Source organism: Delphinus delphis, chromosome 8 (genome assembly GCF_949987515.2).
Source record: "Delphinus delphis chromosome 8, mDelDel1.2, whole genome shotgun sequence".
NCBI classification, from domain to species: Eukaryota; Metazoa; Chordata; class Mammalia; order Artiodactyla; family Delphinidae; genus Delphinus; species Delphinus delphis.
The window spans coordinates 58,009,299-58,030,805 of NC_082690.1; the positions used below are offsets into that span (position 1 = coordinate 58,009,299).

General features: G+C 43.5%; 1 protein-coding gene across 1 annotated transcript in view; it reads left to right on the forward strand.

Annotated features, from left to right (window-relative positions):
- XRRA1 (X-ray radiation resistance associated 1) overlaps nt 1-21,507 on the forward strand; it is a 100,415-nt gene that overhangs the window by 72,712 nt on the left and 6,196 nt on the right. Inside the window, exons 13-14 of the mRNA XM_060018278.1 lie at nt 18,677-18,770; nt 19,538-19,653. Coding sequence (XP_059874261.1) covers nt 18,677-18,770; nt 19,538-19,653 — 210 coding nt within the window. The remainder of the gene's footprint in view (nt 1-18,676; nt 18,771-19,537; nt 19,654-21,507) is intronic.

Below are 21,507 nucleotides of genomic sequence, written 5' to 3' on the forward strand. Positions count from 1 at the left end.
CCCTCCCGTTCCCTTCATCAACAGTATGCAGGCTCAGGAATTCTCAGGGTGGGGGGAAGCAGAGGGCATGCAGGCCAAGGCAGGAGTCCATCCATTCAGTCACAGATATTGATGTAACACTTAACATGTGCCAGGCTCTGTGCCAGGCACTGGGGATACAGGTGTGCAAAGAAAGATTCAGCCTCTGAATCTGAAGACTGATACTGGACAAATAATTATAATATAAGACTGCTCAGTGTCATGAAGACATTCACAGTGCTATGAAGTATGTGACAGGGCAGGGGGTCTTACCTAATATTTGGGATCAGGGAAGGTTCTCTGCAGAGTGGTGTTTAAGCTGAGATGGGAATCAGTGAGTTTATTGAGGTGAAGACTGAGGGTAGAGTGAAGTGAGAAATGTTCTAGCCTAAGGGAGCAGCAGATGTAAAGTCCATGGGACAGATTTAACATGTGTTTCCTTAACATGTTTTTGTTTTTTAATTAATTAATTTATTTATTTATGGCTGTGTTGGGTCGTCGTTGCTGCACACGGGCTTTCTTTTAGTTGCGGCAAGTGGGGGCTACTCTTCGTTGCGGTGGGTGGACTTCTCTTGTTGAGCATGGGCTCTAGGTGCACGGGCTTTGGTAGTTGTGGCGCATGGGCTCAGTAGTTGTGGCTCGCGGGCTTAGCTGCTCCACGGCATGTGGAATCTTCCTGGACCAGGGCTCAAACCCGTGTCCCCTACATTGGCAGGTGGATTCTTAACCACTGTGCCACCAGGGAAGCCCCCCCTTAACATGTTTTATGTTAACATATTTTTCCAACAGCTATGTCCTATAAAACTTCCAGTAAACCCCACTAATTGAGCCCTACTCAGGTGTGAAATGCAGGCAACTTTTAAGGTACTCTGCTTACATTCCTTCTGAGGCAAGTGGTTAGTACAGCCAACCTTCCTGGGTGTTTTCTTCTAAGAGTTATAATTTTAGCTGTAACATTTAGGTCTTTGATCCTTTTTTTTTTTTTTTTTTTTTTTTGCGGTACGCGGGCCTCTCACTGCTGTGGCCTTTCCCGCTGCAGAGCACAGGCTCCAGACGCACAGGCCCAGTGGCCATGGCTCACGGGCCCAGCCGCTCCACAGCATGTGGGATCCTCCCGGACCGGAGCATGAACCCACGTCCCCTGCATCAGCAGGCGGACTCCCAACCACTGCGCCACCAGGGAAGCCCAGGTCTTTGATCCATTTTGAGTTAATCTTTATATATGGTGCGAGATAGGGGTCCGGCTTCATTCTTTTGTATGTGGATATGCAGTTTTCTCAAAACCATTTATTTTTTTAAATAAATTTATTTATATTTGGCTGCATTGGATCTTCGTTGCTGTGCACGGGCTTTCTCTAGTGGCAGCTAGCGGGGGCTACTCTTTGTTTTGGCGCGCAGGCTTCTCATTGTGGTGGCTTCTCTTGTTGTGGAGCATGGGCTCTAGGCACGCGGGCTTCAGTAGTTGTGGCTCGCGGGCTCTAGAGCGCAGGCTCAGTAGTTGTGGCGCACGGGCTTAGTTGCTCCACAGCATGTGTGATCTTCCCGGACCAGGGCTCAAACCCATGTCCCCTGCATTGGCAGGCAGATTCTTAACCACTGCACCACCAGGGAAGTCCTTCAACACCATTATTGGAAAGACTGTTCTTTCCCCATTGAGTGGTCTGCTCACCCTTGTTGAAAATCAGTGGATCATAGATGTATTATGGGTCCTCCTTTCATTCTTTTTTTTTTTAATTTATTTATTTATTTTTGGCTGTGTTGGGTTTTCGTTGCTGCGCGCGGGCTTTTCTCTAGTTGGGGTGAATGGGGGCTACTCTTCACTGTGGTGCACAGGCCTCTCATTGTGGTGGCCTCTCCTGCTGCAGAGCACGGGCCCCAGGCACACGGGCCTCAGTAGCTGCGGCACACGGGCTCAGTAGTTGTGGCTTGTGGGCTCTAGAGCACAGGCTCAGTAGCTGTGGCACACGGGCTCAGCTGCTCCATGGCATGTGGGATCCTCCCGGACCAGGGCTCGAACCCATGTCTCCTGCACTGGCAGGCGGATTCCTAACCACTGTGCCACCAGGGAAGCCCCCTCCTTTCATTCTTGAAACTGGTAAGTTGTGTCTTTTATTGATCCAAAGTAGTTAGAAGTTATCCCTTTTATGGACTTAAAAAAAAAAAAAACACTAAGCTAGGTGCTGGTTTCTTTGGATTTCTCTGTAGTCTGTTTTCCATTTCATTGATTTCTGCTCATAACTTCATTTCTGTCCTACTCACAATGAGCTTAATTGGCTCTTCTTTTTCTAGATTCATAAATAGTATAATATTAGATCATTGATTTAGACCTTTCTTCTTTTTAATATAAGCATGTACAGCTATAAATATCTTCTTTAAGCACTGTTGGAGCTGCATCCTACAAATTGTGTCATAATTTTCATTCAATTAAAATATTTATATTTTTTTATGATTTCTTCTTTGACTTTGGGTTGTTTAGAAGTGAGTTGTTTTATTTCCAAATATATGGGGATCTTCTAGATAACTTACATTTGTTGAGTTCTAATTTAATTCTATTGTGGCCAGATAACATAATCTGTAAGATTTCATTCTTCTGAAATTTATTTAAACTTATTTTATGGTCCATCCTATATTCTAGCTTGGTGAACACTCTGTGTGCACTTAGAAAAAAATGTATATTCTGCAGTTTTGGGGGATAGTGTTCTATAAATATCAACTAAGTTAAGGTGGTTGGTGGTGTCACTCAGATCTTTTATGTACTATTGTTTTATGTGTTCTATTAATTATTGAGAGCAGTATGCTAAAATCTCCAGCCATGATTGTGGATTTATTTCTCCCTTTAGTTCTGTCAGTTTTTGCTGCATGTATTTTGAAGCTCTACCCTTGGGTACATTTTCATTTAGAATTTTTATATCTATTTGATGTGTTTATCCTTTTGTTATTATGACTTGTCTTCCTTTGCCTCTAATAATACTCCTTGTTTTAATGTCTATTTTGTCTGATTTTAGTATAGATGGACAGCTCTCTTATGCTTACTGTTTGCATGGTGTATCGTTCTTTCCTTTTACTTTCAACCTATTTATAACTTTGTATTTAAAGTGTATCTCACTGAGACAGCATATAGTTGGTTCTTGCTGGGATGCTGGAGCATTTTCTCAGCATTCCTGCTCTATCCTCATCTTGCAGCCTTTTCTGTGTTCCTACACCTCAGAGGGTTTATCTCCACACTCTTGTTCCTCCCCCAGCAGTGACTGCTTTCACTTGTTAGTTAGTGCTTGCTAGTCTGATGGTAGGGTACCAGTGGGAGGGCCCAACCCCTGTCTTAAGTAGGCCCTGGGTTCCTGTGTCTCAAGGATGTACCCTTCTCAGGGGTCCTACCCCTGTCCCAGCAGTAGGCGACTTCTAATGAAATGGGCCAGGTTGAATTCCTCGCCTACCACAGGAGTAGCAGGTTTTAATTTTTTCCCTCCCCAGATGCAGGGCCCTGGGCCCAACAGGGTTTGTTGACCTTCCTCAGCAGCTTCAGGCTTTTGTTCACTAGGGAGCAGGGTTGGCAGGGCTTCCTGCCTTTCCTACAGTGGCAGCTGCTCTCCTCCTCCAGACCTACACCCCAAGGAAGGCTTTCTCCAGTCTCCCTCACTGTGTCCAGTCTTTTGCCTACAAGTGGGCGTGAATTCCCCTTGTGTCTGCAGCTCTCAGGAGTTCTATTCTCCTACTGTAGCCCACACTTGGCCTTTAGCAGTTCATTAAAAATTTTAGCTGACTTCTTAAATACTTAAATGCCACTCATCATCTTTTCCTCCCACGTTCTGCCACAGGTGAGCCAGGGTCCGTGTCCCATCCCTCCTTGGAGGTGCCCTACTTTCCTTATATTTCAGGCCACTTGATTGCCCTGAGACCTTAGCTCTCTGTTGCACTCAAGAAAAGTTGTGCAGGTGTAGGTTATTCAGTTTTTATATTGTTGTTAGGAGGTGAGCAGCAGTCTTTCCTGTTTTCTACATTTCACTTGAGTTTTTAAACATTTTTCTTTATGAGAGTTACCCCCTTACATATATCTTTTTGTCTGTGATCAGTTGTCTACTGCCAGAATGTAGGTTCTTTTGCGAGCTGTGACTTTGTTTTGCTTACAACTATTTCATCATCTTTTCAAATAGCACCTGATACATGTTAGGTGCTCAGTATGTTTGTGAGCTGAATGAGTGATGTTCTGATCATGTCAAGGAGTACTCAGGCAACCTGTGTTGAAATTAATATTCAATTTATTAAAGTTAAAAATTTTAAAACCAGTTATGCCTTCAAACAGAATTTATATACATCTAGAATATTCACTTAGAAATCTAGTAATTTTTGTGCCAAAAGTAAAATAATCACTTTGACTCCACCTTTAACTAATATTTACTTACTTCATAAGTTTGACTATTAAGTTATATTCACCCTAACCCAATGAAAAATTGGGCAGAAATTTCAAGGTGTCATTGGAATCTGAATTTATTTCCAGGGGCATTAAACTCACCTTATAAGGAACAAGCTAACCTGATGGTCAAATTCTGCTTACAATAATCAGCCAGAATCCTAAGCCTATATCTTTCAGCTGGGACTTAATTTCACAGAAAATATGGCACACGTGCCCTGGGTATCGTTCAACTTTCCACCAGTATTTTTTTTAATAAATTTATTTATTTATATTTTTGGCTGCGTTGGGTCTTCCTTGCTGCGTGCGGTAGTTGCGGTGAGTGGGGGCTACTCTTCGTTGCGGTGCGCGGGCTTTTCACTGCGGTGGCTTCTTCTCTTGTTGTGGAGCACGGGCTCTAGGCGTGTAGGTTTCAGTAGTTGTGGCACGCGGGCTCAGTAGTTGTGGCTCACGGGCTCTAGAGTGCAGGCTCAGTAGTTGTGGCGCACAGGCTTTGGCGCACGGGCTTAGCTGCTCCGCGGCATGTGGGATCTTCCCGGACCAGGGCTCGAACCCATGTCCCCTGCATTGGCAGGCGGATTCTTAACCACTTCGCCATGAGGGAAGTCCCTCCACCAGTTTTAATTGTAACCTTCTTCAACTTTTTAGCTACCTGATTTGAATGGATGTAATTTTGCATCCTGACAAAATTAAATTCTCCATCTCCCATTTTGTGGTGACTGCTTCTTGACTACTTGATTTGCACAAAAGTGACTCTGCACCCTCTTTAACCATCATTATATAGTCATTTATCAACACATATTAGGTTTCTTTGTAGATTCATCTTTCTTCCCTCTTTTTCTACAGTCTAGATAAGAAGTCAGCAAAACTTTTTCTGTAAAAGAGACAGATAGTAAATATATTACTCTGTCACAACTAGTCAACTCTGCCCTTGTAGCACAAAAGGCAATACATAAGTGAATGAGCATGTCAGTGTTCTAATGAAACCTTATTAAACAGACAGGGACCCAGATTTTGGCCAACAGGCTATATCTGCTGACCCTGGTTTTTGTATATTCTTTGGCTAAGAGTGATACTTACATTTTTAAATGGTTGAAAAAATCAAAAGAAGAATAATACTTCATGACCCATGAAAATTATGTGAAATTCAAATTTCAGAGTCCATAAATAAAGTTTTGTTGGAAAACTTACTTATGAATTGTCTATGGCTGCTTTTGTGCTACAACAGCAAAGTTGAATAGTTGCAACAGAGACCGTATGGCCTGCAAAGCCTAAAACATTTATCTGGCCTCTGACAGAAAAGGTTTGCTGACCTCTGGTCTAGATGATCAAATGTGAAAGTCCTTCAAGGCCTACTTTGAGTCCCTTTTCTCCTCTTACTCTGTGTTTTCTCCCGAGGCTGGCTTCACATACCCATTGCCCATGACCAATGCCTCACAAACTTATAAATCCTTTATACCTGAGACCAGTGTATCTACTGTCTACTTGAATTTCTACTTGGAGGTCTAAAAGGCACCTCCAAAAACACATATCCAAAGTGAATTAATGATCTTATCAATTCAAAAATGGATGTTCTTCCATGATTCCATATCGTTGTCAATAGCTGAGTTACTTGAGCTATTGACTCCGTTCAGGTACTTGAGCCAAAACCTGGTTGTCATCTTTGATACTTATCTCTCCTGTACATCCCTCCTCCCCACCCATATCTAATCCAAGTCCTGTCAAATTTAAGTCTCCATATTTCTGTTTTTTATGGAATTATAGTTGATTTACAATATTGTGTTAGTTTCAGGTGTATAGCATAGTGATTCAATATTTTTGCAGGTTATATTCCATTATAGGTTATTATAAGACTGAGTATAATTCCCTGTGCTATACAGTATATCCTTGTTGCTTATCTATTTTATATATAATAGTTTATATTTCTTAATCCCATACCCCTAATTTGTCCTGCTTCACTCTCTTCTTTGGTAACCACAAGTTTGTTTTCTGTGAGTCTGTTTCTGTTTTGTATATACATTCATTTATATTATTGTTTAGATTCCAGTATAAGTGATATCATACAGCATTTGTCTTTCTCTAACTTATTTCACTAAATGTAATATTTTCTAGGTCTATCCATGTTGCTGCAAATGGCATTATTTCATTTTCTTTATAGCTGAGTAATACCACCAGTTTACATTCCCACCAATAGTATACGAGGGTTCCGTTTTCTCCACATCTTCTCCAACATTTGCTATTGGTAGACTTTTTTTTAATATTTGTAAATTTTTATTTATTTATTTATTTATTTATTTATGGCTGTGTTGGGTCTTCGTTGCTGCACGCAGGCTTTCTCTAGTTGCAGTGAGCAGGGGCTACTGTTCGTTGTGGTGCACGGGCTTCTCATAGTGGTGGCTTCTCTTGTTGCAGAGCATGGGCTCTAGGCATGCAGGCTTCCGTAGTTGTGGCTCACTGGCTCTAGAGCACAGGCTTAGTAGTTGCGGTGCACGGGCTTAGTTGCTCTGCAGCATGTGGGGTCTTCCCAGACCAGGCTTGAACCTACGTACCCTGCATTGGCAGGCAGATTCTTAACCACTGCGCCACCAGGGAAGTCCCATGGTAGACTTTTTGATGATAGCCATTCTGACAGATGTAAGGTGATATCTCATTGTTTTGATTTGCATTACTCTATTAGCGATGTTGAGCATATTTCATGTGACTGTTGGCCATCTGTATGTCTTTGGAAAAATATCTATTCAAATCTTCTGCCCAGTTTTCAATTGGATTATTTGGGGTTTTTTGATAATGAGTTGTATGAGCTGTTTGTATGTTTTAGATATTAACCCCTTGTTAGTTGAATCATTTGCAAATATTTTCCCCCATTCCACAGATTGCCTTTTTGCTTTGTCAGTGGTTTCCTTTGCTATGCAGAAGCTTTTAAGTTTTATTAGGTCCCATCTGTTTATTTTTGCTCTTATTTCTTTTGCCTTAGGAAAGTGATGCAAAAAAATATTGCTATAATTTATGTCAAAGAGTGTTTGGCCTATGTTCTCTTCTAGGACTTTTATGATTTCAGGTCTTACATTTAGGTGATTAAACCATTTTGAGTTTAGTTTTGTATATGGTGTAAGAGAATGTTCTTTTTTTGGCTGCGCTGCGCAGCTTGCGGGATCTTAGTTCCCTGACCAGGGATTGAACCTGGGCTCTTGGCAGTGAAAGCATGGAGTCCTAAACACTGGACTGCCAGGGAGTTCCCAAGAGAATGTTCTAATATATATATATATTTTTTACATGTAGCTGTCCAGTTTTCCCAGCACCACTTACTGAGGAGACTGTCTTTTTTCCATTTATATTCTTGCCTCCTTTGTCATAGATTAATTGACCGTAAGTGTGTGGCTTTATTTCTCAGTTTTTTATTCTGTTCCATTGATGTATGTGTCTGTTTTTGTGTCAACACCATGCTGTTTTTGATTACTATATAGCTTTATAGTATAGTCTGAAGTCTGGGAGGGTTATACCTCCAGCTTTGTTCTTTTCCTCGGGACTGCTTTGGCAATTCTGGGTCTTTTGTGTATTTTAGTATTATTTCTTCTAGTTCTCTGGAAAAAGTAATGGGTATTTTGATAGGGATTGCATTAAATATGTAGATTGCTTTGGGTAGTATGGCCATTTTAACAATACTAAAATCTTCCTATCCTCCAGCATGGGATATCTTTCCATTTCATTGAATCATCTTTAATTTCCTTCATCCATGTTTTACAGTTTTCCAAATAGAGGCTTTCACTTCCTTGGATAAGTTTATTCCTAGGTATTTTTGGATGTGATTAAAAAATTTTTTTAATTGAAATATAGTTGCTGTACAATATTATATGTTAGAGATGTACAATACAGTGATTCATAGTTTTTAAAGGTTGTACTCCATTTATAATTACTATAAAGTAATGTCTATATTCCCCGTGTTGTACAGTATATCCTTAGAACTTGTTTTATACCTAATAGTTTGTACATCTTTCTTCTCTACGCCTATATTGCCCCTTCCCCCTTCCCTTTCCCCATTGGTCACCACTAGTTTGTTTTCTATATCTGTAAGTCTGCTTCTTTCTTATTATATTCACTAGTTTCCTGTATTTTTTAGATTCCACAACTAAGTGATATCATACAGCATTTGTCTTTCTCTGACTTACTTCACTTAAAATAATACCCTCCAAGTCCATCCATGTTGCTGCAAATGGCAAGATTTCATTCGTTTTTATGGCTGAGTATTAGTCCATTGTGTGTGTGTGTGTGTGTGTGTGTGTGTGTGTATACCACGTCTTCTTTATCCATTCATCTGTTGATGGTCACTTAGGTTGCTTCCATGTCTTGCCAGTTGTAAACAATGCTGCTATGAACACTGGGATGCATGTACCTTTTCAAATAAGTGCTTTTGTTTTTTTCAGATATTTACCCAGGAGTAGAATTGCTTGGTCAATGGTAGTTCTATTTTAAGTTTCTTGAGAAACCTCCATACTGTTTTCCACAGTGGCTGTACAGTTTACATTCCCGCCAACAGTGCATGAGGGTTGTCTTTTCTCCACATCCTCTCCAACAATTGTTATATTTGTGTTCTTTTTGATGATAGCCATTCTGAGAGGTTTGAGGTGATATCTCATTGTGGTTTTGATTTGCATTTCCCTAATGATTAGCAGTGTTCAGCATCTTTTCATGGGCCTGTTGGCCATCTGCATTTGCTCTTTAGAAAAATGTCTTCAGTTCTTCTGCCCATTTTTTAATCAGGCTGTTTGGTTTTTTTGATGTTGAGTTGTATGAGCTATTTATATATATATTGGATATTAATCCCTTATTGGTCATATCATTTTCTCCTACTCAGGAGGTTGTCTTTTCCTTTTTTCAATGGCTTCTATTGCTGTGCAAAAACTTTTAGGTTTAATTAGGTTCCATTTGTTTATTTTTGCATTTATTTCCTTTGGTTTAGGAAACAGATCCAAAAAAATATTGCTATGATTTATGTCAAAGACTGTTCTGCCTTTGTTTTCCTCTAAAAGTATTACAGTATCCAGTCTTACATTTAGGTCTTTAATCCATTTTGACTTTATTTTTGTATATGGTGTTCGCGAACGTTTTAACTTCATTCTTTTAAGTTAGCTGTCCAGTTTTCCCAGTACCTCTTATTTGAAGAGATTATCGTTTCTCCATTGTATATTCTTGCCTCCTTTGTCATAGATTAATTGATCATAAGTGCATGTTTTTTTTCTGGACTCTCTCTACTGTTGCATTGATGTCTCTTTTTATGCCAGTACCATAATGTTTTGATTACATTGTAGCTTTGTAATATAGTCTGAAGTCAGGGAGCATGATTCGTCCAGATCTGTTATTCTTTATCAAGATTGTTTTGACTATTTGGGTTCTTTTGTGTTTCAATACAAATTTTAATATAGTTTGTTCTGGTTCTTTGAAAAATGCCGTTCATATTTTTTTGAATTTTAATATCCTTATTGGAGTTTAATTGCTTTACAATGTTGTGTTAGTTTCTGCTGTACAACACAGTGAATCAGCTATATGTATACATATATCCCTATATCCCCTCCCTCTTGAGTCTCCCTCCCACCCTCCCTATCCCACCCCTCTAGGTCATCAGAAGGCATCAAGCTGATCTCCCTGGGCTATGCAGCAGCTTCCCACTAGCCATCCACTGTACAATTGGTAGTGTATATATGTCAATGCTACTCTCTCACTTCGTCCCAGCTTCCCCTTCCCCCCCCCCCCGTGTCCATTGATAGCTTGATAGGGATTGCATTGAATCTGTAGATTGCCTTTGGTAGTATGGTCATTTTAACAATATTGATTCTTCTAATCCAAGAACACGGTATATCTTTCCATCTGTTTGTCGTCTTCTTTTTCTTTCATCAGTGTCTTATACTTTTCCGAATACAGTTCTTTTGCCTCCTTAGGTAGGTTTATTCCTAGATATTTTATTCTTTTTGATGTGATGGTAAATGGGATTGTTTCATTAATTTCTCTTTATGATAGTTCATTGTTAATGTGTAGGAATGGAACAGATTTCTGTATGTTGATTTTATATCCTGCAACTTTACTGAATTCAGTGATGAGCGCTAGTAGTTTTCTGGTGGTGTCTTTAGGATTTTCTGTATGTACTATTGCATCAGCTGCAAATGGTGACAGTTTTACTTCTTCCTTTCCAATTTGGATTCCCTTTATTTCTTTTCATCTCTGACTGTCGTAGCTAGGACTTCCAAAACTATGTTGAATAAAAGTGGCTAGAGTGGACATCCTTGTCTTGTTCCTGATCTTAGAAGAAATGCTTTCAGCTTTTCACCTTCGAGTATGATGTTAGCTGTGGGTTTGTCATATATGGCCTTTATTATGTTGAGGTACAGTCCCACTATGCCCACTTTCTGGAGAGTTTTTATCATAAATGGGTGTTGAATTTTGTCAAAAGCTTTTTCTGCATCTATTGAGATGGTCATATGGTTTTTATTCTTCAATCTGTTGATGTGGTGTATCACACTGATTGATTTGTGTATATTGAAGAATCCTTGCATCCCTGGGATAAATCCCACTTGATCATGGTGTATGATCCTTTTATTGTTGGATTTGGATTGCTAGTATTTTGTTAAGGATTTTTTCATCTCTGTTCATCAGTGGTATTGGCCTGTAATTTTCTTTTTTTGTCATATCTTTGTGTGGTTTTGGTATCAGGGTGATGGTGAACTCACAGAATGAGTTTGGGAGTGTTCCTTCCTCTGCAATTTTTTGGAATAGTTTCATAGGATTGGTGTTAACTCTTCTCTAAATGTTTGATAGAATTTGCCTGTGAAGCCATCTGGTCCTGGACTTTTGTTTGTTGGACTTTTTAAAATCACAGTTTTAATTTCAGTACTGGTAATTGGTCTGTTCATATTTTGTATTTCTTACTGGTTCACTCTTGGAAGATTGTACTTTTCTAGGAATTTGTCCATTTCTTCTAGGTTGTCCATTTTATTGTCACGTAGTTTATTGTAGTAGTCTCTTATGATCCTTTGTATTTCTGTGGTGTCAGTTGTAACTTCTTTTTCATTTCTGATTTTATTGATTTGAGTCCCCTCCCTTCCTTCTTTGATGAGTCTGGCTAAAGTTTTATTAATTTTGTTTTTCTTTTCAAAGAACCAACTTTTAGTTTCATTGATCTTTTCTATTGTTTTCTTCATTTCTGTTTCATTTATTTCTGCTCTGATCTTTATGATTTCTTTCCTTCTACTAACTTTGGGTTTTGTTTGTTCTTCTTTCTCTAGTTGTTTTAGGTGTAAGTTTGGGTTGTTTGAGATTTTTTCTTATTTCCTGAGGTAACACTGTACTGCCATAAACTTTCCTTTTCTAACTGCTTTTGCTGAGTCCCATACGTTTTGGATTGTCGTGTTTTCATTTTCATTTGTCTCTAGGTATTTTTTTAATTTCACCTTTGATTTCTTCAGTGATCCATTGGTTGTTTAGTAGCATACTATTTATCCTCCAAGTGTTTGTGTTTTTTACAGTTTTTTTTTCTTGTAGTTGATTTCTAATCTCAGCGTTGTGGTTGGAAAAGATGCTTGATAAGATTTCAGTTTTCTTAAATTTACCATGGCTTGCTTTGTGGCCCAGCATGTGATCTGTCTTGGAGAATGTTCCATGTGCACTTGAGAAGAATGTGTATTCTGCTGCTTTCAGATGGAATGTTCCATAAATATCAATTAAGTCAATGTGATCTAATGTGTTATTTAAGGCCTGTGTTTCCTTATTGATTTTCTATCTGGATGATCTGTCCATTGATGTACGTGGGGTGTTAAAGTCCCCCACTATTATTGTGTTACTATCGATTTCTCCTTTTATGGCTATTAGCATTTACCTTATACATTGGTGTGCTCCTATGTTGCATGCATATATATTTACAGTTGTTATATATTCTTGGATTGATCCCTTGATCATTATGTAGTGTCCTTCTTTGTCTCTTGTAACAGTCTTTATTTTAAAGTCTATTTTGTCTATATGAGTATTGCTACCCCAGCTTTCTTTTGATTTCCATGTGCATGGAATACCTTTTTCCATCCCCTCACTTTCAGTTTGCATGTGTCTCTAGATCTAATATAAGTCTCTTATAGGCAGCATATATACAGGTCTTGTTTTTTTAACCATTTAGCCACTCGTTGTCTTTTGGTTGGAGCATTTAGCCCATTTACATTTAAGGTAATTATTGATACGTATGTTCTTACTGCCATTCTGTTAATTGTTTTTTGTTTCCATAGGTCTTTTTTTCCCTTTCTTCTTTTGCTCTCTTGTGATTTGATGACCATCTTTAGTTTTATGTTGAATTCCTTTTTCTTTTTTGTGTGTATATCTATTACAGGTTTTGGTTTGTGGTTACCATGAAGTTTTTGTGTAGCAGTCTCTCTCCCTCTCCCTCTGCCTCTCTATATATATGTAGATGTATATATATATATATATATATATATATGTGTGTGTGTGTGTGATTATATTAAGTTGCTGATCTCAATTTCAAATTCTAGTGATCTGTTCTTCCGTACCACTATTGATTCCTTCTAGTGTATTTTTCATTTCAGTTATTGTATTCTTCACCTCTGTTTGATTGTTCTTTATATTTTCTCTTTTTTAAAAAAACTAACTTCTCCCTCTGTGCATCCATTGTCCTCCCAAGTTCTTTGATCACGTTTACAATCTTTACTCTGAACTCTGGCCTGCAGATTTTCTGATGAAAAATCAGCTGATAGCTTTATAGGAGTTTCCTTGCTGCTGCTTGTATTCTCTTTAATTGTTGTCATTTTAGTTACAATGTGTCTTGATGTATTCCTCTTTTGAGTTAATCCTGTATGGGACTCTCTGTGCTTCCTGAACTTGGATGTCTGTTTCCTTTCCCAGTGAGGCAAGTTTTCAGCTATTATGTCTTCAGTTGTTCTCAGCCTCTTTCTCTTCTCTTTCTGAGACCCCTATAGTGCAGATATTTGTGCACTTGATGTGGTCCCAGAGGCCTCTAACTGTCCTCATTTCTTTTCATTTCTTTGTCTTTTTTTCTATTCAGTGGCAGTGATTTCCACTACTCTGTCTTCCAGCTCACTGATCTCTTCCTCTGTGTTATATAGTCTACTATTGATTCCTCATAGTGTTTTCATTTCAGTTATTGCATTCTTCATCTTTGTTTATTCTTTATATTTTCTAATTCTTTGTTTAAAAACTTCTCTCTCTCTGTGCATCCATTCTTTGTCCAAGTTCTTTTATCATCCTTATGATCATTACCCTGAACTCTTTCTCAGGTAGATTGCCTATCTCCACTTAGTTTTTCTTCTGAGGTTTTCGCTTGTTCCTTCATCTGGAACATGTTCCTATTTCACCTCATTTTGCCTGTTGCTGTTTTTATTTTTATGGATTTGGCAGGTTGCTTCTGTTTCCCGGCTTTGGAGAAGTGTCCTTCTGTAGGAGATGTCCTGTGTGTCCCAGCAGTACACTACCCTCTCATCACCAGAGCTGTGTATGCTGTGTGGATCTTCTGTGGCAGGCTGACTGTGTGTGAGCATGTGGGTGGTCTGCTAGACTTGATTGGTCCCCGGTCCTGTTGATTGCCAGACCCTGCCTTCTGTGGAGGCTGCCTGTCGCTGGTTCATAGGACCCAGTCATGAGGTGGCTGACTGCAGAACCTTGGGGTGCCCTGGGTTCAGCTTACTGGTGGGCAGAATCAGGGTCCAGGAGACCTCAGTCTATTGTGTGTCCACTGGTGGGTGAAGGAAGGTTCTGGGGCTAGTCCTGGACTACTGGTGGGTAGAGATGTTTCCTGGGGTCTGGTTGCAGGGCGCAGAGGTCCTAGAGGTGGTGTCAGATTGCTGGTGGGTGGGCCGATTCCTAACACAGTTGGTTGTGGGGTCTGGGGTATCCTGAAGTGCATGTCGGCCTGCTAGTGGGCAGGCCAGGGCCCAGCCATTCCCAGGGCAGGATATGGCCTCCTAGTGGGTGGGCTGGTTCTGCAGGCTGCAAGGCTGTGGTTTTCTTGTGGCTGGTGTCTGCCTGCTGGTGGGCAAAGCTGGGTCTGACGCTAGACCAGGTTCTCTGGTGGGCAGGGCCACGGTCCAGCAGGTCCCAGGGCAGGGTCTGACTTGCTATTGGGCAGGCCATGTCTGCAGACTGGGGGGGCTGCGGTTTTCTTATGGCTGCTCTCTGCCCACTGGTGGGTAAAAATGGGCTGAGGCTAGAGCAGGATCCTTGGAGGGTGGGGCTGGGTACAAGGGATTATGGGGCTGGGGCCTGTCCACTGGTAGGTGCAGCTGGTTCCCAGTGCCTCAGGTCTAGTGCCTGCACCCTGGTGTATGGGGCCAGGTCCTGGGCCCTCTGGTGGGCAGGGCCATGTCCAGGTGTGGCTGTGGGCTCAGGGGTTCTTAAGGCAGCCTGTCTGCTCGTGGGTAGGGCTGTGTCCTTTCCCAGTTAGTTGCCTGGCCTGAGGCCTCCCAGTACTGATGTCTACAGACTGTTGAACCAGGGCATCACTGCATCCTGGGACTAATAAGCTAGAGGGAGGATTCTAAAATGGCGCTTGCCAGCACCAGTGTCCACATGGCAGAATGAGCTCCCCAGATGGCTGCCACCACTGTGTAGGTCCCCAGGGTGAGCTCCAGTTGCATCCTGCTTCTCCAGGAGACTTCAAGATCAGCAGATGGGTCTCATCCAGGCTCATACCAAATTACTGCATCTGCCCTGGGTCCCGGAGTGTGAGATAATCGTGTGCTTTACGAGTGGGGTCTCTATCTCCCCCAGCCCTCTGGGACTCTTTAAAGTAAGCCCTGCTGGCCCTCAAAGCCAGATGCTCTGGAGGCTCATCTTCCCAGTGCAGAAGCCCTGGTCTGGGGAGCTCAGTGTAGGGCTTGGACCTCTCACTTCTTTGGGAGAACCTCTGCAATTGTCATTTTTCTCCTGTTTGTGGGTTGCCCACCCAAGGGTATGGGACTTGACTATGTTGCAACTCCATCCCTCCTACCCATCTCATTGTGGTTCCTCCTTTATATCCTTAGGCATAGAAGACCATTTCTGTTAGCTTCTGGTCCTTTTCATCAATGGCTGTTCCGTAAATAGTTGTGATTTTGGTGTGCCTGTGAGAGGGGGTGAGCTTAGGGTCTTTCTACTCTACCATCTTGGCCAATCCCCGGTCTTGAATGGATGTCTTTATGTGGGAGCATCCATATGTAGACTGGGTGTACCCAGTGTCTTTGGGGTGATGGCTGGATCTGATGTGGATGGCAGCCACGTCTTTCCTCAGGGTGTGCTGGCCACTAAGATGAGGGTGTGGCTGGTGTTGGATTAGCTAGAGCCTCCAGCAGAGTGTGAGGCAGGACTTCCCCTCTGCTCAGTGGCCACCGTCACTCTGTCGGGGGTGGGGCCTGCTGCCTAGTTGCTGGAGCAGAAGCCCTGAGGGTCCAGCTTGAGCTGGCTCCTTTCCCTTTAAGTGTGTGTTTCCCTTCTCCCCACACTGGGGCCTTGCCCTGAAGGAAGGGAGTGCTGAAGTACACGGGGCTTGTGCCCTTATAGAGGTCCGGTGCTCCTCCTGTGTAGGCGTCTGCAGCTCCACTCAGCTGCAGCCCAAGGTCACATCTTTTCCCCGTTATGGTTGGCCCAGATCCAGTGCAAGGTTGTGGCATAGAGTGGGCAGGGCTGGAGCCTTCCCTAGGCTGGGACTGGGGATCACAGTGTTTTGGTTCAGGAATTGAAGCTCTGCGCAGCTGTCGGAAGTTGGGCTGCTTCTGTAGTGCTATTTGAGTAAGTGCGACAGTGGCTGCCACCGCCCACCTAGACCACACCCCAGGCCCCCCGAGCCACCTCTGCAACCCTAGACGGAGTCTTTTCCCAAGACCTGACTGCCCTAGATCCCGTGCCAGGCTGTGGCATGGAAGAGCGCCACTGGGGGGGTTCTCTCGGCTCGCATTGGGGGGTGCGGTGCGGCGGCAGCTGCTAGGCAAACCTCTCTCCACCCTGTCTGGGGGTGAGCCTGCACCTGTGCGCTCCTCCCAAGTGGAGTCCAGGCTTCCTCAGCCTTTCTATCTGTCCCAGCACTTCTCCTCCCTGCAGGACCCCTCGTCCCCTCCGGGGACACTCTGTGGCTCAACCCGCTCACTCCCCACCCATGCGATCTCCCTTTTCCTCTTAGTCCCCTCCCCGGGGCACAGGTCCTGACCAAGTGCTTTCCTTCTGTCCTACCTGATTACGTGGGAATCTTTCTTGCAGCCTTGGTCGTTTAGGAGTTCTTCTGCCAATTTCCAGTTAGTTTTCCATGAGAACTGTTCTGCATGTAGATGTGGTTTTGATGTGTTTGTGGGGTCAGCTGAGCTCCACATCCTCTTACTCTACCATCTGCATCCCCCTCCTGAAGCACTAGCCTAGGTCCTCACATTTCTAAAACTTCATCTCATGGGTTTAATCTTTGGTCTGGCCCATCCTTGCACCCCCAGCCTCGTTCTGCACCAGCCACCCTTTCCCTCTGCTTTTAGTCACACTAGCCTTCTTTAAATCCTTCCAACAGGCATTCCTCCTCTTTGCTGTGAGACCTTTCACACATTCTTCTCTTTGTATGGAACATTTCCTCTCTGCATTAGAGTAAGTTTAATACTAGCTGCTGCGACAAACTTAAAAATGTCAATGACTGAACACAAAAGTTTATTTCTTGCTTTTACAAAATCTGTTGTGGATATTCCTGGTTGGTAGGTGGCCTTCCACATGATCCTTCAGAGAGCCAGGTCCCTTCTGGCTATGGCTCTGTCATCCCATGGGACCTTAAGAGTACTTTATTGGATCCTATGCAACTGGTGGATAGATGATTGAGTGAGGGGAGGGTGGTGAGAGATGTAGAGGATCCTACAGGAGGTTTTGAATGGGCTGTACCTGGAAACGGCATTTATCACTTCCACCCAGGTGCATTGGCTAGAACTGAGTCATATGCCCAAATCTAGCTGCCTAGGAGGCAGGAAGAAACAGTCTAGCTGTGTGCCCAGAAAGTAGAGGGAATGGCTTCGGTTAACCCAGAGATTTCTTTGACACATACTACGTCCCCCGCTGCATTCACTGATTACCTCCTGCCCGTCCTTCAGATCTCAGGGACGCCTTCTCTTACCTCTGTGACTAGGTCAAATCACCCTAGTCCTTCATGCGCCTCTCTTTTGTGGCAGTAATCACTGTTGTAAATTCATGTTCCTTTGTGTTACTGTTTCTTCTGTGCTTGTTTCCCACTAGGTACTGTTCCTCGGGGATAGGAATTGTATCTGTTTTGCTCAGTCCCAACCCAGTGCTTGGTACATGTAGTCATTCAGTAAATATTTGTTGACTGAAGGAACCAAAATGAAAGAAAATGAATAGGTAATTGCCCCGTGAGCACCTACTGCTACCCAGTGTGGCTCCAGAGGAAGTCAGATTGAAATACCATCCCACTCCCAGCCCTTAGTGCTATCTGTGGGTCACAAATCTGACTCAATACCTTTCAGTGTGTCTAGGCATCCGAAAGGCCACTGCCCAGCTCCTGGCCCCTCTGATACTATTCCATTGCTAATAGACACCCTGCCCAAGGTTGTCCCCAGATGTTCCAGCCACTCTTCTCAACAAGGACTGTGTATTTTTCTTGCCCTTCAGAGGCTGGCCTCATAGGGGTAGTGTGGCGTCGGGGCCCCAGACAGCCACAAGGTCTCCCTTACCCCACTGGCTCTGCTTATCCCTTAGATGCGTGTGTCCCCCTGACCTCCTGTCCCCTATCCCTCCCCAGAACAGGCTTTAGTGAAAGAGACTATCAGTGCTGTTGACAGACTGACCGGGTGTGTAGAGGTTGCACTGAGGAAGGTGAAGTGTCAGACAAAATGTATCCTGAAGTCAAAGTCCATGCCTTGCCAAATTTCTAGCCTCCTTGGGAGACAAGTACTAAATGTATTTGTTCTTATTATTTTGTCACCAGCATCCTTAATATTTGGTATAAGCTGCTTATCCAGTGTGGAGAAGGGAAAAAAATTCTTACCTTTCAAATGTGAAACAGATGGTGGAATTTTGAACAGGAGGGGCAAAGGTATTCTGAGAGTGAACAGGTGAAACTGCAGGATAAGACACTGCCCAGCAGTAAGTCCTGTCCCTAGCAGCCTAACTCCTCCAGCCCCACCCTCGCCCCAGACCTAGCAAGCATGCAGCCCTGCATTGTGGGGCCCTGAAGCATTTGGGCAGAGGTGAGGGCGGTGTTGATCTGATGCTCTCCCGCATTCCTTACAGATTGCAAAGGAAGATGCCATTCTGCCGGTAGCTCTCTTCCCATCTCTCTGCAAGCTCATCTTTCATAACAACCCTCTGGTGGCCCATACAGGAGGTATGGTACCCACAAACCTGCCCCCTGAACCCAGTCTCCAAGAAGCAATGTGGGCCTCCTCATCCCTACCTCAGGGCTAAGCCCTGCTCTGCGTCGTGGGTGGACAAGGTTCATAGTGCATTGGGGGCTGTAGAAAACAAGAGAGACCTCTGAGCACATGCTCTGCACTAACTCATCCTGACAGCAAACCTGTGAAGTGGGCATTTTTGTCCCCGTGCACAGTAGATGAAACTGAGGATCAGAGAGGGTCACAATCTACCCAAGGTCACACAGCAACAAAGAGGCAGTGCTGGGAATGGAGTACAGAATTATCTAGATCCTGCATGGGCTCTATAATGACACTTTGCTTTGTGGGACAGGTCTGTTGTGACCTCACTCCCCACTTCCCAGTTAGGGAGGAGTGGGAGGCTGAACTGCTGAGCCCTCCCCACCCAGAGCACGCTGAATACAGTAGATGCTCTGTCAGTACTGGAACCCACTGTCCAAGATGCAGCAGCTGGAGGCATTTTAGAATCCTGGGCCCTGGAGTGACACTAGGGTATTCTAATCTCTACTCTACACTGTCTTCATTGCCTTGGACAAATTCCTTAACCTCTCTGTGCCTCAGTTTCCTCACCTGTCAAATGGGCATAATATAGGTACCTACCTCCTAGAGCTCGTGCGAGAATTAAGTAAGTTTATACATGTACATGAACAGTGCCTGGCACACAGAAGCCCCCAGTAAAATGTTAGCTAATAGTAATCTTATTTTCCCACCATGGCTCCAGGGGTCCCTCCACTGCTAAAAAGCTTCCTCCAGGAGCAGCTGGGAATCCACTTAATTCGAAGGAAGATGGTAAAGGCTAAGCGTCACATTTTGATGCCTCGGAAGGACTCTCGGAAGGTAAGCCTTCAAAGGCAGGACCCTCCAAGCCCAGGGGGAGTGTAGCCTATTTTAATGCCTGCAGACCAACCTGACAGCAGAGCTGCTCCCTCCCACAATATCTGGGATCCCTCTGTTAGGTTTGTAGCCGCAGTTTTGTCTTCTCCTTCCCTCGCTCTCTTACATACAGATATACCCAGGAGAGACAAGACAGCCAGTCAGAGACCCAAAAGTCAGAGTAGGGAGGAGCCGGGGAGGGCATTGAGTCTGACCCCCTAATTTTACAGAGAAACTGAGGTCCAGAGAAGACACTGTGGAGAAGTGGAGAGAAATCAGTCAGAAGACCCGGGTGAGAGTCTGGCTCCATCATTTTTCTAGCTGCCTGAACTTGGGCAAGATTTCCACTCTCTGAGCTTCAGCTTCTCAACTCTAAAACCTCTCAGAGCTGCTGAGAGGACTGGATGAAGCAACAGATATAAAAACACTTTATAAACTCCCCAAACCCCTACGAATGCAGGTTATAGTCACCTGTGGTAATCGTGAATGGCTGCACCAGGCCTAGAATACACATCTCCTGCCTGAATCTTAGGAAGCGTTTCCTACCGTTGAGAGCAGTCTGCTCCCTCAGTACCTCCCCCAGCTAGTGGTCTTAGATTGGCCTTCTGGGATGCCGTAAAGTAAGTCAAATCCCTCTTTCATCTGAAGGATTTCAGAAATTTCTGTGAAATGCTGCTCCCTCCTGAACTTTAATCTTCCTATAGCCAAAAGCTGGACTTGGCATTGCTGGTCCCGAAAGTTAATTAGTTATTCCCTGCCCAATGCCGCCCCCCCCAACCCCAGTCTGCTTCTGTACAGCCAAGCTCTTGTCTTGAGCCCTCAGAGGACCAGAGCAGCATGTAAAACCAGAAATAGAAATTCAGAGGGTTTCCATCATCTTTCCCCTTGTCTGTTGCCTCCTCTAAGGATCCTGCTACTTCCCTTCCCATCAGCCAGCTGGGAAAGGGCACAATCAGTGAGCCGGATGCTAAGTACATAATCCTGTCTCCCACGTACAGAACACCCATGCTGAGAACTTGCACACAGCTACCCTGTAACCCTCACCATGGACAAGGAAACAGGCTCAGAGAGGTGAAATAACTTATTTGTTAAAAGGTAGTGTTGGGGTCCAGGGGCACCGTTACAGTTCCAACTAGTAGAGGATAAACACCAAGTATCAGTGGCCGAATGAGAAGCACATCAATGCTTTGTGAATCTAGGCAAACACCATCTAACCTCCAATGCAGGCTAGACTGGAGAGTGTTGTGTGGCCTGCAGGCAGGTTGGAGATGCCTACATGTTCCCTGTGTGCTCCCAGAGATGGGCTGGATGTACAGCCTTTTACTCTCTCAGTTACATAGACCAAGATTGCTGGCCCTCCCTCATACTAGGCATAGACAAGACAGGGGGAAAATGGAGACCCACCCAACGTGTAACCAAAAAACTGTATGAGGCCTCTATGTGTGAGAACACAAATGGAAGATAAAATGGCCTGCCCTTGATGCGCAGCAGTCCAGCCCATCTGGGACACAGGGTCCAATGACTCTCAACCTCTGACCAATCAGATTATCCAGTCTTCCCTCAGGAAGGTGGTGGTGGGATAGAGAAAGAGCGTCCCCAGCACTCCTCCAGCACAGACCTGTGAGAGGGAGGAATAAATGTGGCCCCTTCTCCACCAGCCGGCAAATGACGGCACTTGGTGTTTTGGACACTGAGGCATGAGTTCTGAAAAAAGACTCTGGGTCCCTCAGGCTTCAAGTCTAAACACTGAGATTTTACATATTTCAAAAAGGAAATATTTTCTTAAAAAGAATCCTATTTTATAAAATCCTATTTTGT